Genomic DNA, 21,599 nt, shown 5'->3' with positions numbered 1-21,599 from the left:
TGTATTAGAGAGAAGACCTTTACCCACAGGGGCCTTAACTTCCCAACTGTGAAGAGCAGCATGGCTCTGATCTGGAAGAGTATGAACGTGCTAGGTCTCCTCTGAGCTTCAGATTTAAGGGGAAGCCCAGTTTAGAAATACACTGTTTGGCTGAACTTACGAATCCATATCAGGCACTGTGCAGATGATTTTTAAAGCTAGCTAGGAGTTCAGAGTCAAATAAGGCACCTGTCATGTTTGGAGACACTCAGTAGATCTATTTACTCAAATGAATGATTTTCAGAGATATGTGTTACCTAGCAAATATAGTTTAAGAATACATTAATTTGATTTCCAACTACATGTTGAGGTGGGTGTACATCATTTGTGCCATATGCAATTGTTATATCCCAGGCATCAATGACACCCACGTGGAGATCCTGGAAAATGTCCTTGATGATGAGATACTGAATGTAACCATGAAAGTCACTGAATCTTTCTGCATCATTGTGCATCTCCCTGATGTTTTCTGTCTTGATGATAACCATAGTGTCTGGGCTTCTCAGAAGAAGACGCTGAACAGCTTTGTAGACACTGAGGGCCCTTTGGATAAAAACATCAATGGGAAAGGGTCTGAAATGCTGGCCCAGAGAAATAACAATGACAGTATTCTTCTCCCCTCCAGTTCTGTCAATTACCCTGGCCATGTTCTCCATCTCTTTGACAGAATAGTGTATTGCTGTAATCAAGGGGTAGCCATGTTTTTGCCACTGGATGTTGATATTCTTATCCAAGTCCACAGCAAAGAGGTGTTGCAATTTTCCAGATTCATGCAGATCCACTGATTTCAGTGCTGATGACAAGTGAAGGGAAAGTAGAATTACAAAGATATACTCATCATAAGATAAAAGATTTGTTGTTTAGAATTAAGCTAATCACATCTGATTTCTTATAGGTTTTACCAAGGGTGTAGTTTTGAAAATTATTTCCCAATTAAATGTTTATATAGGAGAGACCAAGATGACAGTTTGCTGATAGACACCAGAACTCCAAGCTCCCTCTAGCCTGAAACATAACCTTAGATTCATGTCAGCTAGGTTACATGGTCTGACTAGTTTGCTAAATAAGAGGTCACCAATATCTACAATGAACAACTGCTATATAAGTCTTTTAAAGCACAAATTTGCCCCAGGTGTGTAGGTACTGCCAGCAACATGCTGGCAGGTGTGGGTTTTTAGAATTTTTTTTTCCTGCACCAGATTAGCCTCCTGTCCATGAAAAGCCATCTGAAATACTAAAAATCAACACACATGGCTACAAGTCCTGCAAGTACCTGGGAGTTTCCAGACTGCAAAGAAAGGGAACATTTGCCCCTGCCACCTATGGCCAAGGCTCACCACCCATGAACCTATTTCCCTCCAATACCAGAATGCAGTGCCTACAATCCATTCAGGTGAGATTGCTGCTTTCAGTCCTGGGGGATATCGCATAGTCATCTAGGCTTCTGGGTATATGACTGTACCCCTTTAGGAGAAAGGTTTTGGTTTAATAAACAGAGTTTAATCTCCTACCCTGACTTGAGTGTGAGGCACACTATGGGTAGTGGCTCAGCCTATACTTTTCTATACAAAGAAAGACAGTGTGAGTGCAGGCTAGTCAAGCCTGAGTCGAACCTAGAAAATAATTCATTTGACCACCTCTGAGAAGCTGAAACTTCCCTCCCAAGGAAGGGCTTTAGCTAAACAGCCTGAGCTAAAGCTCCTAGAATTGTCTGGTGGGAGAAGTTGACCATTGCTCTCTACTAAGTAATTTGTGCAACTACCTGAGAGAAGCCTCAAGCCAAGGAAGCTGAATCTGACTGCCCTCCCCCACCCAAGATGAGCCTGTGGCTAAATAGCCTGAGTAGAGCCCCGCTAACCCTGGCTGGTAGGAAGGGGAACCACTGATTACCATTCAGCCCAGCAGACCTATCCAAATGAGAGGCAAGGACCCAGAGAAAGCCCCTGTGTAATGGGATGTAGACTTGTATGGTGGGGAAGGACAGCACCTAGAGGGGATATGTAAGAACTCCATACTAAAACCTGAGGACCAGAAATTGGAAGAGAGCATCCAGTGTACTCATTGAACACAGAGGAAATCTACTCTTCTCCAAAACAAGGAAGAAATTTAGACTCTAAAAAATTATTTTTTTCTTTTTAAAGTTTTAATTTGTCTATACTTCTTTTCTGCCATTTTTTTCTTTTCCTTTTTCTACTCCTCCTCCCTTCATCCACTTTCCCTATCTCTTCCTTACAAATCAGTCAATGAGTGGTTTATTCTACCATCTTCTTATATCACTCCCATCTTTCTAGCCCTCTGCAATCCCAGGCAATAGTACCTACCTCCACAATGACTGAACATCTCCTCTACACACATTAGGGTTTTGTTAACCTGATAACCCCCACACCTCACACCTCTTTACCCCCCTTCCCATTCTCCTTCTTCCTTATCTCTTCTTTCACTTCCATTATTAATTAATTAGCTCATTATTAATTAATAGGCTCAAAGAAGAGACACAAAAGGTAGTGTCTGATCTCAAAGAGGATATGAATAAACAACTAAGATTTTGAAAAGAATTCAAGCAAACAGATGAATGAAATTAAGAAGACTGTGCAGGATTTGAAAGAGGAACTCAATAAAGACATAGAAATTCTGCAAAAGAATTAATTTAAAATGAACAGCTCAATATCTAAAATAAAAATCTCAGTTGGAAGCTTGTTGAACCGAGTGGAGCAATTTGAAAATAGAGTATCAGGAACAGAAGACAAAGTAGAAGAATTAGATCAGATAGTAAAAGAACAGGAAAAAATCTTAAGAACTATGAATGGAAGATGCAAGACATCTGGGACATCATGAAAAGGCCAAACCTACAAATCACGGGAATAGAAGAAGGGGAAGAGATAAAAACTAAAGGCATAGATAACCTATTCAATAAAATAATAGCTGAAAACTTCCCCAACCTTCAGAAAGAGAGGGTCATCCAGGTGCAGGAAGCTTATAGAACACCAAACCGTCAGGACCAAAAAAAGAAATACCCCTAGACACATAATAATCAAAACATTCAGCATATAGAACAAAGAAAGAATTCTGAAAGCTGCAAAAGAGGACAGAAAGTCACATATAAAGGCAAATCCATTAGAATAACAGCAGATTTTTCAATACAAACTCTAAACACAAGAAAATCATGGAAAGAAATATTTAGGTCCTGAATGAAAACAACTGTCAACCTAGTCTAGTCTATCCATCAAAATTATCCTTCTTAATTAAAGGAGATATTAAAACGCTCCACCACAAATAAAAACTAGAGGAATTCATGACTACCAAGCCAGCACTGCAGAAAATACTTAAAAGACTCTTCAACACAGAAGGAGAAATTAGAATGAGACAGGATAATGAAATAAAGAATAAACCCTTTTGATCAAGCAGACCAGGAAACAAGGAATGGACAAAAAGTAAACAACAGGAGAATAAAAATGACTGGAAACACCATGCACCTCTCAATACTAACACTGAACATCAATAGCCTCAAAGCCCCAGTCAAAAGACATAGAATAGCAAACTGGGTTAAAAAACAAGACCCAACTGTATGTTGTTTACAAGAGACTCATCTAACTGAAAAAAATAAATGCTGGCTTAGAGTTAAAAGGTGGAAAAAGTTTTTCCAAGCAAATGGACCCCAGAAACAGGCAGGAGTAGAGATACTTATATCTGACAAAGTAGATTTCAGACTAAAATCAGTCAGAAGAAATATGAAGGTTACTTCATATTAACTAAAGGAATGATTCATCAAGAAGAAATATCAATTCTTAACATATATGCACCAAAGATAGGGGCACCCAATTACATTACAAAACACTACTGGACCTAAGAGAACAGATAGACCCTACCTGAGTGATAGTGGGAGACCTGAATAACCTGAATACCCCACTGTCATCAATAGATTGGTATCCAGGCAAAAGATCAACAAAGAAACTTTAGAACTTCTACACACGTTAGCCCAAATGTACATAATAGACATCTACAGAGTATTTCGCTCAACAACCATGTTATACATTCATTTCTGCAGCTCATGGAACTTTTTCCAAAGTAGATCATATTTTAGGACACAAAGCAAATCTCAACAACTTTAAGAAAATTGAAATAATCCCTCTATCATATCAGATTACAATGAAATAAAACTAGACCTCGACAAGAAAAGAAACAACAGAAAATACTCAAACATATGGAGACTGAACAACATACTGCTGAATGACTGGTAGGTGACCAAAGAAATAAGGAAAGAAATCAAAAAGTTCCTGGAATCTAATGAAAGTGAAAATACAACTTATCACAATTTGTGGAACACAACAAAGGCCATGCTAAGGGGAAACTTTATACCTATACGTGTCTTCATTAAAAAACAGAGGCTTCCCAAATAAACAACCTTAAGCTAGAAAAAAAAGAACAAACCAAACCCAAAACTTGCAGAAAGAATGAAATAATAAAGATCAGGGCCAAGATCAATGAGATCAAGACCAAAAGAACAAAAACAGCAACAACAACAACAACAAAACCATACTAAGAATCAATGAAACAAAAAGTTGGTTCTTTAAGAAGATTAATAAGATTGACAAACCCCTAGGCAACAAGACAAAATGGAAATGGAGGAGGGCGAAGACCCAAATTAATAAAATCAAAGATGCAAAAGGGGACATAACCACAAATAGCATCAAAATCCAGAGGATAACTAGAGAATACTTTGAAAACTTACATTCAATTAGACTTGAAAATCTAGACAAAATGTATGTATTTCTAGAGGCATATAACCAACCAAAATTAAACCAAGAAGATACTGACCACCTAAACTGACCTATAACAAGCAATGAAATTGAAGCAGCAATAACGAGCCTCCCCACAAATAAGAGCCCCAGACCTGATGGATTTTTACCAAACCTTTAAAGAAGAACTAATACCAACACTACTCAGTCTTTTCCAGGAAAAATAAAGGGAAGGAACACTACTGAACTCATTTTAAAGCCAGCATTACACTCATTCCAAAACCCAAGAAAGATGCAACAAAAAAAGAGATTTACAAACTAATATCTTTAATAAATATAGATACAAAGATTCTTAACAAGACACTGGAAAACAGAATTCAACAATACATCAACAAGATCATACAACATGACCAAGTCAGTTTCATTCCAGGCATGCAAAGATAATTCAACATGCATAAATCTATAAACATAATACAGCATTTAAACAGAAATAAGGACAAAAGCCACATGATCCTCTCAATAGATACAGAAAAAAGTCTTTGACAAAATTCAACACCCTTTCCTGATAAAAGCTCTGAAGACACTAGGAATAGAAGGAATATTCCTCAACATAATAAAGACTATATATGAGAAACCTATAGCCAACATTGTACGAAATGGAGAACAACTGAAATCATTCCCACTAAAATTATGAATGAGACAGGAATGGCTGCTTTCCCCACTCCTATTCAATATAGTTTGGGAATTCCTTGTCAGAGCAACAAGACAAGAACAAGAAATAAAAGGGATTTGAATAGGGAAAGAAGAAGTCAAACTATCTCCAATTTCAGATGACATGATCCTTTACTTAAAAGACCCTAAAAACCCTACCAAAAAGTATTAGAAGTCATAAACTCTTTTGGCAATGTAGCAGGATACAAAATTAACATATAGAAATCAGCATCCTTCTTATATACCAACAATGAACAGAATGAAAAAGAAATCAGGGAAACAATCCCATTTGCAACAGCCTCAAAAATAATAATGTACCTAAAAATAAATTTAATGAAGGAAACCAAAGACCTTTTTAATGAAAACTATAAACCACTGAAGAGAGAAATTGAAGAAGATATCAGAAGATGGAAAGATCTCCCATGCTTCTGGTAGAATGAATATTAATAGAATGAATATTGTGAAAATTGTCATACTACCAAAAGCAATCTACATGTACAATGCAATCCCTATCAAAAGTCCAATGACATTCCTCACAGAGATAGACAATCAATCCTAAAATACATATGAAACTACAAAAGACCTCATATAGCCAAAGAAATTCTGAGCAAAAGTCCAATGCTAGAGGTATCACAATACATGACTTCAAATTATACTATAGGGCTATAACAGTAAAAACATCATGGTATTGGCACAAAACAGACATAAAGACCAATGGGTTAGAATAGAAGACCCAGACATAAAACCACACAGCTACAGCCAACTGATCTTTGACAAGAGTCCAAAGCACACAATGGAGAAAAGACAGCATCTTCAACAAATGTTGCTGGGAAAATTGGATGTGCATATGTAGAAGACTAAAACTAGATCCCTGTCTCTCAACCTGTACCAAAATGAACTCAAAGTGTATCAAAGACTTTAATATAAGGCCTGAAACTTTGGAACAACTATAGGAAGTAGTAGGAAATAAACTAAAATAGATAGGCATAGGAAGTGACTTCTTAAGTAGAACTCAAAAGGCTCAGTATCTAAGAGAAAGAATGAACAAATGGGACCACATCAAACTAAAAACCTGCACAGCAGAAGGAGCAGTTACTAGACTCAAGAGATTGCCTACAGAATGTGAGAAAATCTTTGGCAGCTATTCATCGGATAAGGGACTAATATCCAGAATCTATAGGGAACTCAAAAAAGTCAACCCTAAAAGAATCAATATCCCAAAGAAGAAATGGGTACATGAATTAAACAGAGAATTCTCAAAGGAGGAGGTACAAATGGCCAGTAAATACATGAAGAAGTATTCAACTTCCCTGGCTATAAAAGAGAGGCAAATCAAAACTATACTAAGATTTCATCTCACCCCAGTTAGAATGGTGATATTTAAGGACAATAAAAACAACAAATGCTGGCAAGGATGCAGTGAAACAGGAACCCCTATACACTGTTGGTAGGATGCAAATGAGTACAACCATTATGGAAAGTGGTATGAAGATTCCTCATAAAGCAAAAGTTAGAACTGCCATGTGACCCAGTGATATGCTCCTGAGTACATACTAAAAGGAATGTAAGTCAGGAAACAATAGAGACACCTGTATACTGATGTTTATTGTAGCACTACTCATAATAGCCAAGCTATGGAAACAATCCAGATGCCCTCTAACTGATGAATGGATCAAGAAAATGAGGTATACATATACAATGGAGTTTTACTCAGCCATAAGGAATAATGGCAGCATGTGGTTTGAAGATGTGAGGATGCAATTGAAGAACATCATATTAAATGAAGTAAGGTAGGCTCAGAAAGACAAAAGCTGCATGTTTTCTCTCATATGTGGAAGACAGATCCAAACGATAAACATATACACAAAACTAAACATGATCATATACAAACTCATATGTAGAAAATGTTTGTAGTAGTGGAACTATTCTATGGAACTCAGGGAAGGAGGGACAGGAAAAGAATGATAGCACATCAACAATATTTAAAACATAACATCTGTGAAAGTAGAGGATATAAGGATGTATATTGAAAGCTGTTTAAAAATGAGGGGTGGGAGATAAAAGGGTAAGGGAGAGCAATGGAAGGGGTGAATGGACTAAAGTAAAGTATACTTAAAGCAGGGATACATTGTGAAAACCCTTTGAACATCAACTTAAATATTAATAATGAAACAGGACTGTAAAGTAGGTACAATGTATATGTTTGTGTTTGGGGGTAACTTGAGGGAGGGTAGAAGGTGAATGGAGAATAAGGTGAGGGTGTATGGTTGATAGACTTCATATACTTACATGAAATAGAAGAAAGAAACCTCTTGCAATTTCTTTAAGTGGGGCATAGAGAGGTTAAGGGGGAGAGACTATGGGGGTGATCTAAGCAATTTATAATATAAGCCTACCTGGAATTTTGCAATGAACCCCCCCATGTACAATGAATCTATCCTAGTAAAGAATAAAGCTAAAAAAATGAATATACAAAACCAGTAGCTTTTATACTTACTAACAATGAAAAGATTGAGAAATAATTTAGGAAAACTTTTCCAGTTATAATACCCTCAAAAAATAAAATACCTAGGAATAAACTCAACAAAGGAAGTGAAAGACAACTACAATGCAAATTATAAACCACTGAAGAATGAAATTGAAGAAGATATCAGAAGATGAAAAGATCTTCCATGCTTGTGAATCAAAGAATTATTATTGTGCAAATGACTATATGATCAAAAGCAGTCTATAAGTTCAATGCAATCCCCATTAAAATGCCAATGACATTTGTAACAGATTGAAAAATCAATCCTAAAATTCATGTAGAAGCACAAAAGACCACCAATGGCCAAGGGAATACTGAGCAAAAGAGCAATGCTAGCGGTATCACAATACCTGACAACAAACAATACCACAGAGCCATAGTAATTAAAACAGCATGGTACCAGCACAGAAACAGACATGAAGACCAATGGAACAGAATAGAAGACCCAAATAGAAATCCATGCAGCTACAGACAACTAATTTTTGACAAAGTTGTCCAAACATATGGAGAAAAGACAGCCTCTTTGAGAAATGGTGCTGGGAAAACTGGATATCTGTATATAGAAGACTGAAACTAGAATCATGTCTTCATCTTACACAAATATTAATTCAAAGTGGGTCAAAGACCTTAATGTAAGGCCTAACTCTTTGAAACTAGTGCAGGAAAGAGTAGAGAATTCACTGGAACATATAGGAGCTAACTTCATAAATAAAACTCTAATGACTCAGCAACTAAGAGAAAGGATTGACAAATGGAACTGCATGGAACTAAAAAGCTTCCGCACAGCAAAGGAATGGTGACTAGACTCAATTTTCTCCTCAGAATGGGAGAAAGTTTTTGCTAGCTATCCATCTGACAAGAGATTAATAACCAGAATTTACAGAGAGCCCAAAGAAAAATCTAATCCCAAAGAATGAATGACTCCATGAAGAAATGGGTAAATGAACTGAACAGAGGTGCTTTTTCAAAGGAAGAAGTTCAAATGGCCAAAAAAACTCATGAAGAAATGTTCAACATCCCTGGCCATAAAAAATGCAATCAAAACCACATTGCATTTCCAGTTCAGGCTGGGTGGCAGTGGCTACAGTTTGTGGCAGTATTTGCACTAAAAATTCCCCCAGTTCTTATGAAAATTGTCTATCTGATCTTGACACTTCTGAAAATAAGCATAGCATGCACAGAATTGGATAAAGTCCTTCCATTTTTCTCATATTAATTAAACTCCTATCAGAATATGAAGGCCAGCTGTATCATAGCTTTAACTGCTGAAGAAAACACACAGTTAATGATTATTAGTGCTTTGTACCATGTATTATCTTGTAAGTAAAAGGATATGTTTGAAATCTGAACCAGTGAGAATGTAAAATATTGATGCTATAGGATGGTTGTAGGAAAATGGCAGTGCTGTTTTCTTCATGTGCTTCCAACTAACTCAGTTGTCTTTTCCAAAACAAACTCAGGACATAGAATTTAACTTTTAAGGAAATGTGCAATGGATATCTTCCTACCACGAATTATTACATGAATTGAAGAGGATAGTAACTCCATAACCCAGTAGTTGGATAACGTAAGAACTCACGTGTATCACGTGGTGCTAAAGGTTATTACCAATCCCTAATTTTGTAGCTGTGGAAACTAAAGTCAGGAGGAATTCATATTTACTAGAGACCAAAATTTAAAACTCTCCCTCAGTTGGGAATTCTTCTTGGAGTGCAGACCCTATTCATTTGCCTTTTTAAATTGAGGATAAACTTTCTTTCTTTTACCAAAGTGGACTTTATTAAGAAGTCCAGGATAGAGCTGCACCACCTTTATTTTCCTCAAAGATAAGAGTCATGGCTCAGAGACATAGAGGGGTAGATAGTGATGGTTTTCTGGGTGAGATTGCTAAGATCTACTAGTGGATTCTGAATCATTTTTGATGGATGCTTGGTTTAGTAAATAGAACAACTAGTAGGTTCTCACTCTTGCCCCAACTGTGACATCAACAAATGATAATAATAGCGATTGCAACTGCAATTGCTTTTGCTTTTTGGGCACTTTGTATGTGTCTTGCATTCTGTAAAATACTCTCAATCCATTACCTCATTTCATCTTAAAAAATCAGAAGGTACTATTATTATCCTGGTTGACAGATAAGGAAAAAAAGACAGAGAAAACACATAATATGGCTTATACCAAAGAGAACTTAGTTTGTGACAGACAATATTCTAAATGCCTCATAGATATTACCTCATTTTTCTAAGTAGGTATTACTTTCACTTTCAGTTAATGTTGAGGATGAAATGGTTAAAAGACTTAGCCAGAGGAAAGACATTAATCAGGTGTCCGTAGAGAAGCCATTAATCAGGTGCCTCCTTAGCTTAAAGCTGAAGGGGGTTATGAAATATCTGATTCCCAAACAGAAGGAGCCGAAGTGGATAAACGGTTTTGTTGATTGTGTTCACTTATGCTTCGCAACGGCAACCAACAGCCATTGTTTTGCTTCTGTACCTGGGCTAGCTTGCTTCGCAACGATTGTCAAACAGGACATGGTTTTTGCCTTTTATAAACCCTGCTTAAAGTTAGAACGGGGCTGCTCTAAGGGCCAGCGACCTGTTGGTCAGAGCAGTCAGCTGGCAAATAAAGATTCTCCTTTGAAGTCTTTCTTGGGTGGTCGTGCCTCATTCGACACTGAGGCATAAAATGACAATGGAACCTTTTCAAGGTCACCCAGATACAATGTGATGACAGGTTTTGAACCCAGGATATCTGCACTTGGAATTCACACCCTAAGCTGTTGTGCCAACTGCAGAAGGAGAGGGTTTAGTATCCTAAATAATCTTGTCTCCATCAATAACCTAAGTATACTTCACAAGTTTAATGTGTGAATTCTCCAGGATAGGTAGTAATATACACAATAATATACACTTTTTACATCGGCTCCCTTCTATTAACATAAACATATTTTTAAAAGAAAAGATAATAATGTCTTATGAAAACTATTGATGTATTGTGATTAAGAAAGATGATAAAGGAGAGGTATTTCCCATAGTCCTTTCTCCCACTGAATCGAGAATGAAGTTTCTGAGGGGATGTCAATAATGGCTTCTACTTAGACATACTTTTGATATTGGCTTTGAAGTATTCCATCCACTGACGGATTGTGGAATCTCCCAGCAGATATATGAGTTTTCCTGCGAGGCAGTCTTTCATTTCCACTGGAGCCAAACTGCAGGAGATGGGATTCCATGTGTTTTTCCAGACATGGCCACTGGGGATTGTGGATGGGATTCCAGGCTTGCATTTCTCCTTCATTGGAACTGTTTCTTCTGTCAAAGGATCAACAAGATAGGATCTTCTAAAACATCAACTTATCCATCAGTATTCATTAAGAACCTTCTGTCTTTTTCCAAGTGTTTTCTTAATAGCAGTGTACTTAGTGGTGGTAGCAGAAAAGATTTATTAATGTATCCACATAATGGAACAACTATTTTTCAATAAAAATTTTCTCAAATGTGATTTTTCTAAATGGTACCATTTAATGTTCATTATAAGATCACAAGTTTTCCAAGACAAAATACATGTAGTTATAATGTATTTTTCAGCCTTACCATGAAATCCATCAATTCTTACACAGTGTGAAAGCTCACTCATTCTATCATTTTAGTCCACTTTACCGCTACATTTGTCACATACACTCCCAATGTCTTCAATACCCCATCAAACTAAAATTTCTTTGAGTTAGAGGCTAGCTAATCTAAAAAATATCAATAATTATCTTGGCTTAGAAAGTGGCCAATCAATAGGAGAAGGGGACCAGGAACTAGAGATAAGGTTAGTTTGAGAAGAATTAATTTAGAATGTAACACATATGTACAGGAAAGCAATGTGAGTCAACTCCCTGTATAGTTATCCTTATCTCATCTAGCAAAAACCCTTGTTCCTTCCTATTATTGCTTATACTCTCTCTACAACAAAATTAGAGTAAGGGCAAAATAGTTTCTGCCTGGAAGTAAGGGGGTAGAGGAGGAGAAATGACCCAAACAGTGTATGCATATATGAATAAAAGAGAAAAAAAAAGTGGCCAATCACAATGGATATGTTTGTAGGCTGCAGAGAGTGCCTGAGTTCCAAGAAGGGCCAGTCAGTCACCCCTTCATCACTGGTATATGAAGAGTTTGAAGGAGAAGATGATTCTGTGTCCAGTTTGGGATGGTGACTATTCATCATCCAGAAAGTGTATTTGTTATATTTTAACAACTGGTGGCTGACAGAGAGGCTCACGTGGAGAGTGCCTATCAAGAGTGAGGCCCTGAATTCCTACCTTAGTACCACCAAAAAAATTCTATTGAAGAGCTAATAGGTGTTTGTACCCACATATCTATAGTAATGATACCATTCCTACAATCAGGCACATATTATTACTTCAGTGTGGTCAAGTGTTTCACCCATAATTAAGATTTTAGTGCTGAACGTAGACATGAAGACTTTTGCCTAAATTATTTCAGATTTTTTTTACTTTATAAAAAGCTTCATTTTATTTTTGTATTACCATAACATAATGATATGAAGATACTTCATTGTGATAATTCCACACATGCCTGCAGTACACGTTGAGCATGCTCTCCTCCTCCATTATATTTCTATCCTAGTCCTCCCCCCATTTACAAACATTGTTTCATGGGTTTCCTTCTGCTATTTTCATATATATATATATTTTTTCATATATATATTTATACACTACATATATATAGTATTCTTTGATCCTGTTTACCCCATCAGTATCCTTCCTTTTTATCTCCTCCTCCCATGGATTTCCACTGATAGTCCACCACACATAGATATGCCTCTTTATCAACATTATTTTTATCACTATCAGCTGGTTTTTAAAAACATTTAGAATCAAATAATTAATGAGAAATCAGTAAATACAAATGTGGAGGTTCTATTTTGAAAACAAATGGTTGGAAAAGTGATAAAGACAAAGAGGGAATTATAGCAGTGAGCTGACTCCTAGATGACAAGATGGAAACGTCTAGACCGTGATTATTTGGGAACTGGTAATGTGGAAGATGGTGATGAGCGTGGTGTGGAGAGGGTGGGAGGAGAGATGAAGTACTGTGTAAAGATTGGGAATAAGTTTTAATGTTTCAATATTATTGCGCATGATGAGCAGGTAACCTATTACACGATAAGTAGATTAGTGATGAGAGATATGTTCCTAAGGCAGGTAAGTGATATCCTAGTGATTCAAACATTCACTCACGGATGGACCTGGTGCCTTGGCCAGCCTCAGTGAAATAGATGAGCAGGAAGCTGACAGGACTGAGTCAGAGAGAAGTCCAGCAGGAAGAGGAGATACTTTAATTAGTTAATAGTAAATATCACCCGATAAGCAGAAGCACTCACCGCTGCATTTGGAAACACTAATCATTTTGAATTTTGCCATAATCTCCACACCCACATTAGACCTTAAAGAGAAAAATGTAGAAATTAATCTGTAGGTGGCTGCAAACCATGAAGGACTCAAAGGCACAATTATGCATTGCTTCTGTTATTTCTTAGTGATAAGCCTATTACCATGTCTATGATTTAAGGCCACTTAGTGAATTTCCATTACTTTGCCTCTCATTTCATAGGATATCGATACCCAGAAGTTATGCAAGTCAATTTATTGAGATGCATATAGAACTTAGTAGAGCACACACACATTTCTCATGTTCTTTTAGCTTTTAATCTGCCTATATTTTTTAGTTCATTGATGAGGATTAAATATCCAAAACTTTGGGTACTACTGAGGAGTGAGAACTGATCCCAAATAAATTTTTAGATCCTTTCCCAAATAGGTCTTCTTAAGAATTTTCATTTGAGATGACATATAGGCAAAAGCATTATATTTTCCAATATAGAATCCAGAAATAATCATTTACCTTTCAAAGAGGCTCCTTTCCTGTTTGGTAAGATAAGAAACTTTCTTGTTCTTGGACTGCATGTGGGTGAGTGCAGCACAGGGAACATGTGGAGGTCTCACGCAGTAGAAAGCTTCTTGATCTTGACCATCAAGATACTGGCACAGCTCAGCAGTTGAATTTAAAGCCAGGCCACACTCACTGTAGACCTGGGAGGCACCACTGGAAAACTGGCCTGTGAAGATCACCTTGTCATAGCCTTGGTTCCTTGCCCTCCAGAGAGCAGATACCCCTTCACTGGGGTGGATGAGTAGGACAGAAAGTGAGACCTGGCCCTCCCAGAACAGTGTGAAGCTGACAAGGTAGGTGCCATTGTTGAAGTCTGTCACCTTTCCTGAAGCACCTGCGTTCAGGGCTGGGGAGGACGTCCTGGCCCTCAGGAAGTCCCCGCCATATTCCTTCCTGTGTCCCAGGTGGTCCCTTGCTTCCAGCAGGATGTCTAGCTGATCCCCTCTGCAGTATGTATCTTGTGGGTTGAGGATGGTGGCTGTGCTGTGTTTGGCGCTTGTGGTGGTGTTCACATGGATAAAGGGTCTGGGTGGGATTAGTTGGTCTAGTTTCTCCAGGATCTCCCTGACTCTCAGCTGAGACTCTGTTGGTGAATTGACTGGTGTCCTTGGTGTTTCAGGGCAGGAAGATTTTGTGGAAGTGTTCATGTGATGGAAGGAGATGGATATGTTTAGAGCAGACCAAAGCTGTAATGAAAAGAAATGTGTCATCCTATGAAATGACTCTGATCTCAGTCATTTTTATGTATGATGGATTTGAATATTTATTTTCATGCCATCATCTATATCATTTAAACTCTGACAATGTTGAATAAAATTTAGACATTTTTTTCCCTCAATATTGTAGAGATGGCCTGAGTTGTAAATATATTCAACCTAAGAATAAAGCTGAGCAAATACAGATGGGTTTTATGTTGAAGATGGAGAATTTGCTTTTCCTTTCATATATACCTTCTTCCCACTAAGTAACTTTTTCTAGTTGTACCTGTATGTCTCTTTCACCTTGTTTAATAGTCTATTCCTTCCCCCTGTCTTCCCTGCATTGTAATGGTCACTTCAAGTGTGACCTATTCAGATGTCATGAAGACAGTTGTGCTTTCTCTCTGTTTACTTTTCTCCACTGTAGCTAAGTCAAGCCTCTTAAAGTGAAACTCTGTGCATGTCTCCTGCTTCCTTAAACTCCTTCAATGACTTCTCCTCATTCTGGGGTAAAGTGTAGTCTTGGCATGGCTTTATGATTTTAACTTTTTAAATTCCCTAGTTCTTCCATTCTCTCCTGTATCATCTAAATATTGTACCATCTAAATACCAATGTAGTTGGTTTGCTAGGACTACCTTATTCATTAAATGTAAAGATTTGTTAATTTTATTTTTTAATTAAAATTTTTTTATCATTGTTTTCATCATTGTGACATTTACAAAGTTCTTAAAATATATCATAGTCAAATTCATCCACTCTGTCATTGTCCTTTATCTTCCTTCCATTCCTGGAATTGTTTCAACTGGTCTCATTTTCCCATGTACATATGTTAGTACATAATATTTTCATCATATTCAGCCTTGTACACCCTTTCCTTATATCCTATCCCTCCCACTGTGACCAACAGATAGGACCTGTTTTGCCTTCCTATTCTCTGTTTTTGAAAAAAAGACATTTCTTTTGTTTAACATAGCTATAAGGGTGTTTCATTGTGACAGATCCATGTACATATGTGTTATAACCCACAGTGACTCATCCACTCTATTTTTCCTCTTTCTACCTTAGTCTCCTTCTTATGGTAATTAGCAATACCACTCCTAGGGTTATAACTGAAGGAATGTAAGTCATATTACTATGAAGACACCTGTATACCCATGTTTATTTCAGCATTAGTAATAATATCTAAGCTATGAAAACAGCCAAGAGATTCTACAACTGATGAATGGATTAAGAAGATGTGGTATTTATATACAATGGCACTGTATTCAGCCTTTAAATGAAATTTTGTTGTTTGCAGGTAAATGGATGGAACTGGAGGGAACATAATGTTTAGTGAAGATAGCTGGTTCAGAAAGCCAAAGGTCGCATATTTTCTGTCAAACATGGAACATAGGCCCAATACAAATGCAAGCAATATTATAAAAAACAGGTCATTCTAAGGGGAGCTCAGTAATAGGAGAGGGAGGTAAAAGAAGGAAGTATGACTAACTTTTTATTTGGTAAAACTAATTGGATCATTTGTTTTGGCACTTGGTCTTTCCTAACACTTTCTTTTCTTCCTGGATTGTTGACAACCTCCTCCCACAAACCACCTAAACCTCTCTTAAGTTATCACTGAGAAGTCACTACAGAGTTAGATGTCACTGACACTTTTAGCACTGGACAGTGTTTTTTAGATCCTCAATTTCAATGGTTTCCAAAACTTCCTGATAGCCAGAAGCGTCTTCCAGGTTTTACTCAAAATATGGATTCCCTGGCCTTAGGCCACATGGACTGAAGCATGGTCACAATGTGTCATCCTGGAGTACATGTTCCTTCAAATACTCATAGGCCATCAGAAAAGTTTGAGAACCATGTTTATAGATCAGTGGTTTCCAGTGTTTTAATATTTTGGAAAATATGGAAACTTTTAAACTAACCAAAACATAAAAAGCTATGTTGAGTCAGATGACATGGCTAGCCTAGGCAAAAAGTTAGAAAGGCCATATCTCAATCAATAAGGTGAACATGTGGATACTTACCTATAATCCTTTCTACAACAGAGGAATATGTAGGAGGATCCAAGATGACCCAGAAACAAAATGTGAAACTCTAAAGGAGAAATAACTAAAGCAAAAAGGGCTGGATGCGTAATACAACGGGTAGAGCATCTGACTTAGCAAATACAAAGCCTGGAGTTAAATTTCCAGTATAACAGGTAAAAAAAAAAAAAGAAAAAAAATCAGTGAAGTATAGGATGGAATTTTTATTAAACGGTTTAGAATAATTGGACAAGCATAGGGAAAAGTTAAATTAGTTAAATACCTCAAGCCATTTACATTTTCTAATTATTAATTAATATCTAATAAACATAATGAAACTGACTTTCTAAAAATAACTTATGCATGGAAAAAGAATCATAGACAAAATTAAGAGACTATGGAAACTGGACCCAGATAGTCAAGGAATATATTCACCTGGTTTTAATGACAAGTCCTTATTTAGTGACTTTGAAGTTGGTAGCCTTCTCAAAGGACATTTTGGGTCATTTGGGACATAAGAGTCTGATTAGAATGGATTGAGCATGAAGGGGAAAGGAAGAAGTAGAGATAGTCATTTCCACAAACCCGGTGACATGAAGTATAGCAGGGAGAAGAAAGCAGAGCTGTAGTGGGAGAGGAGGAGCAGGATTGTTAATGGGTTTTAGCAAAACATTTCCCATGAGTGGAGTCTTCAAGTCAAAATGGAGAAAAGTGTTCCTACCTTTGAGGAGTTTTGAGAAAGTATAAAAATTATCCAGGTAATAGCTAAAAGTGATGTCAATATCAGCAGTACTTTTTGAAGCACAGTATTTGAGGACATGATGAGTGTCCTAGGAAAGATGACACAATAGGAGGAATCACATGAGAAGGGGGTCCCTTTGTACTCATTGTTTTGTCTTTCACCTGTGATTTGATCCCAGACTTTGTTGCTCATGTGAACCACTTTCTTTTGCACCCATCCTTACAAACATACCACGATCCCTTTACCCACATGTAGACTGGCTACTCCTTATCCAAGTTTTAGTTAGAATTGTTGCTTTCACATCCTTGACCCTTACATGAGAGTCGGAAGCCCTTCCTGTGCTCTCTTCCTTTACTCTGTAGTTTCTCAGTCACAACAGTTATTGTAATTGAACTTTTCACAATTTCAATGAGAAGCAGAAACATCAATTCTTTTATGGAAGGAAGGAATATTCCTTATTGGAAGACTAGGAAAATCTGCTGAGATGAAAAAATTATTCTTATATTACAAAACATGCCATAGAAGATGCCCTTAAAGAATGCTTGAATATATGTTAAATGAATAATTTAAGAAGCAGAATCTTGGTTTTCAGTCCAACTCTGCCACCAATCCAGAAACTATCTGAGGTTTCTATCTTTAAGTGAATTTCATAATGCGTGATTAAAATGTCTGGTTGATTCTTCTTTTCTTGCCTAGAGTGCAATGTGTATGGATAAGTTTTCCCAATACTGAAAAAAATCAAACATGATGATAATTACTCTTTTATGAAATTGAGAGTCTCAATCTCCTTCTCATAGATTATAAAAAGCATAGTCTGTGTTTTTACTTCTTGTTTAAAAATATTGAAGTACTTACCAAAGTATGACAGGTTCCATGGTAGATTAAGTATATCAACAAAATGAATTCAATAAATATTTGTGAGGATTAGTAGTCACATGTTGTTGGTGGTCTCTGAATTACCTTATTCTTCGGTGTTTCCCAGTTGTTGTCTGCATCCTCATTTCTTTTTGGGAGTCTCATAACCTCTTCCTGCAGTGCACAGACACTCTCCAGTACCTGCCACACTCTGATAAATCTGGAAAATTCCTATTCATTGCTGTAATTTCAGTTTGAGTACCCATTGTCCTTCCCTGAATAGTTTTAGTCAATAAATTACTCCGGTGCACTCTCCTAATCTACCGTGCATTTATCAGGTACTTAGAAACTGCATTTTCTGCAAAGCACTGACTTCCCACTTGCATGGGCCCACAAATTAACTAAAAGCAGAAACAAAGCTTGCCATCTCTCTCCACTTTGTATTTGTGTATCCTCTGAACTGAAAGAAAAATGATCTTTTCTATCAAAGTATTTGTTACCCTCTTAGATTACTTAAAAATTTCTCTGGTCACCATCTTAGGTGACTTGCATGTTTAAAGGGTCCTTCCTTCTTTTTCTGGATTCCTGTATGACTCCATTGCCTGCCAAACTGTATGCCTTAACCCATCCCCCAAGTCTTTTGGCCAATTGTGAAAGATTGTGAACCTTTGACCTGGAAAAATCCTAGGTGAGGGGCAGGTACAACTGCATCAGGGATTTAAGTAGGAGTCACTGTCAGTCGTTTTGTGCTTGTGTGTTTGCTTAGCTGGAGTGAGCACATGCTTGCACCCTTTTGATCAAAAGAGATTGCCTTGTCAAGATTTTGTCTGTCTGTTTTCAGCATGGAAGGGTCTTTAATTCCAACAATTTGGGGGCTTGGTCTGGGATTTTATATTCTGCCCAGGAAGGGGGGTTCCAGCCCTTCCCTGGGGAGATGCATCCTGCTGCCTGGTTGTGGCGGCCCTGAGGTTTGGCTGAGGGCGACAACTTTCTGGATCTGCTAATGAACTTGGACTCCAGAATTTCTTGACGATGTGGGTAAAAGAGCTCTGAAGACTGGGACCACAGTGGTCATGTAAGTTTTGTGCAGAAAACAAGACAAGAAATGCCATGGGGTGACCAAGTGATATCTTGGTGGTCAGGATACTGGAGGCTGTGTAATGTGTGAATGAGATGTGTCAGGTGACACAAAGGGAAAGTGGAGTCCTGATCCACAGTTCTGAGGCAACCTCATACTATTTAAGGTAGAATTAGATTCTTGAATCCAGGTCAGTAGTTTATATTGACCTGCCAGCTACCAAGAGGTGCCTCAAGCTCCTGTGAGGGATGTAGCTAGAGATGGACAAAGCAAAAGAGAATCAGAGTGCAAGAAATCTCCAAGGCAAAGGGGGGGCAGGGTTTGAGCTCCTGATAGAGCACAGTTGACCAAAGAGAGAAATGGGAAATGAAGGCAGCAAAAAGGGGGGTCAGAAAATGAAGGCCCAGGATAGAATACCTTCTGAGAGACCCCTAGGGAAGATGTTAAAATATTGGGATGATAGCCCTTATACTAAAGGGGGAAAAAAGCAGAGAATATTAAATAACGTTGTTTTATCTGGACCCAAGAACTGATCTCAAAGTCTTTGGTTTTTTTGACCAAAATTTGGGTCTGACGAGGACTGGGTCTGTCAACTATTAATTGAGCATGTAAATGACAAGAGCCCAGTCACTCAAGAGGAGATGGAATATGCCCTCTGTTGGAGACAGAGTCCTGTAGTCCTGTTTACACTTAAAGAAAAGGAAAAAAAGAAAAAAAAACCCAACTCCTTCTAACTGGGATTTACTTTTCTCCCTCCCCCCACTTATAACCTTGCTGTTCCTCTGGCTCAGGCACCAGAGCTGGCCCCCATGCCACCACCCCAGGCTTCTGCCTCTCCACCTCCCCCTCCTAACCGTTCCACCTCTACCCCCTTCCCTCCCTACCCCAAACCCCTCCCTACCATGACTTCAAAGGTAGTTAGAACAATGTCATCAAGACATTGAGAATCTACCTTTTCCTCAGTCTGAAGAAGAAAAACCCCACTCCCTCTTTCCTCTCAGGAGATTCCCCTTGGAGGAGGTGAAATTGGGTTTGTAAATGCCCCTCTTACCAGGTCCAAAATTTTAAAAAGGAGTTGTGACCCCTTCTTGAGGATCCCTTCAGGGTCTCAGAACAGGTTGATCAATTTCTGGGACCACAGATATATACTTGGGCTGAGTCAATGTCTATTTGGGGAATTCTCTTCTCAGGGGAGGGAAGAGCCATGATCTGTAGAGCGCAATGGCTATCTGGGATCACGAACATCCCCTGGGACAAAGTGTCCTGGCAGCTGGTATTAAGTCTCCTAATCAAGATCCCCGATGAGATAACAACACCCCAGGGCCCTGAGAAAATATAAGAGACTTGAGAGATTTAATAATAAGGGGATAATCGGGGGGAGGTGATTAAAACAACCATTACCTTTATAAATTTCTTGGGAAGCCAGGGACTTTGTATTTCAAAGAATAACTTACAATTTGCTGTGACTGAAGTAAAATATCTGGGACATTTAATCGGTAAGAGCAAATGAAGGATTGGTCCAGAAAGAATAGAAGGAATTACTGGTCTCCCTGTCCCAGGGACAAAAGAAGAATTGAGAACATTCCATGGCTTAGTGGGATATTGCCATTTATGGATAGATGCATATGCCTTTAAAAGTAAATCTTTATATCTCAAATTGACCCAAGAGGGACCAGACCCCCTTTTTTGGACCTTGAGGAGATAAAACAAGTAGATGAGCTAAAACAAGCCCTTATCACAGCCCTGATGCTAGCCTTGCACTCTCTTGAACAGGCTTTTCACCTCTTTATAAATGTAAACAAGGGAGTTGCCCTTGGGGTGCTAACACAAAAATATGGGGGTCAACATCAACATGTGGACTTCTTATCTAAATTCCTAGATCCTGTCATCTGAGGTTGGAGTGAATGCATTCAGGCAGTAACAGCTACAGCCCTTCTAACTGAAGAAAGTAGGAAAATCACCTTTCGGGGAAATGTAATTATTAGCACTCTCCATCAAGTTAGAACAATCTTAAACTAGAAAGTGGGTAGATGGCTGACATATTCTAGGATCCTAAAGTATGAGGCCATCTTGCTAGAAAAGGATGACCTGACTCTAACTACTGATGAGGCCCTAAATCCAGCCACTTTTTTGGAAGGGGAAGCAAGAAGGAGGAGCCCTGCACATAAATGTTTAGATATTACTGAATACCAGACAAAAGTAAGGCCAGACCTCAGGGAAACTCCTTTCCA

The 21,599-nt window shown here is 38.0% G+C and overlaps 1 protein-coding gene across 1 annotated transcript; it reads right to left on the bottom strand.

Annotated features, from left to right (window-relative positions):
• Positions 1–204: 204 nt before the first annotated feature.
• On the bottom strand, positions 205–17,513 carry LOC109678937 (NXPE family member 4-like). Its single transcript, XM_020154312.2, has 5 exons — positions 17,415–17,513; positions 13,926–14,659; positions 13,405–13,466; positions 11,118–11,321; positions 205–832 (listed from the first exon to the last, which is right to left on the bottom strand). The coding sequence occupies exons 1-5, from the start codon at positions 17,511–17,513 to the stop codon at positions 297–299; spliced, it is 1,635 nt and encodes a 544-aa protein (XP_020009901.2). The 3' UTR covers positions 205–296.
• Between the last annotated feature and the right edge of the window lie 4,086 nt (positions 17,514–21,599).

This window comes from Castor canadensis, chromosome 2 (genome assembly GCF_047511655.1).
Source record: "Castor canadensis chromosome 2, mCasCan1.hap1v2, whole genome shotgun sequence".
Lineage (NCBI taxonomy): Eukaryota > Metazoa > Chordata > Mammalia > Rodentia > Castoridae > Castor > Castor canadensis.
This window is presented reverse-complemented; position numbering and strand designations above follow the sequence as displayed.

Bases quoted from the DNA above. Each gene is read 5' to 3' on its own strand.
- LOC109678937 (XM_020154312.2), bottom strand. From the start codon at position 17,513: ATGTCCTCAAATACTGTGCTTCAAAAAGTACTGCTGATATTGACATCA. The intron at 14,660-17,414 runs GTAGGAACACTT...TTTTCATTACAG, and splicing joins TTTCTCAAAACTCCTCAAAG to CTTTGGTCTGCTCTAAACAT. The intron at 833-11,117 runs GTATGTCTAAGT...ACTTGTCATCAG, and splicing joins CTTCAAAGCCAATATCAAAA to CACTGAAATCAGTGGATCTG.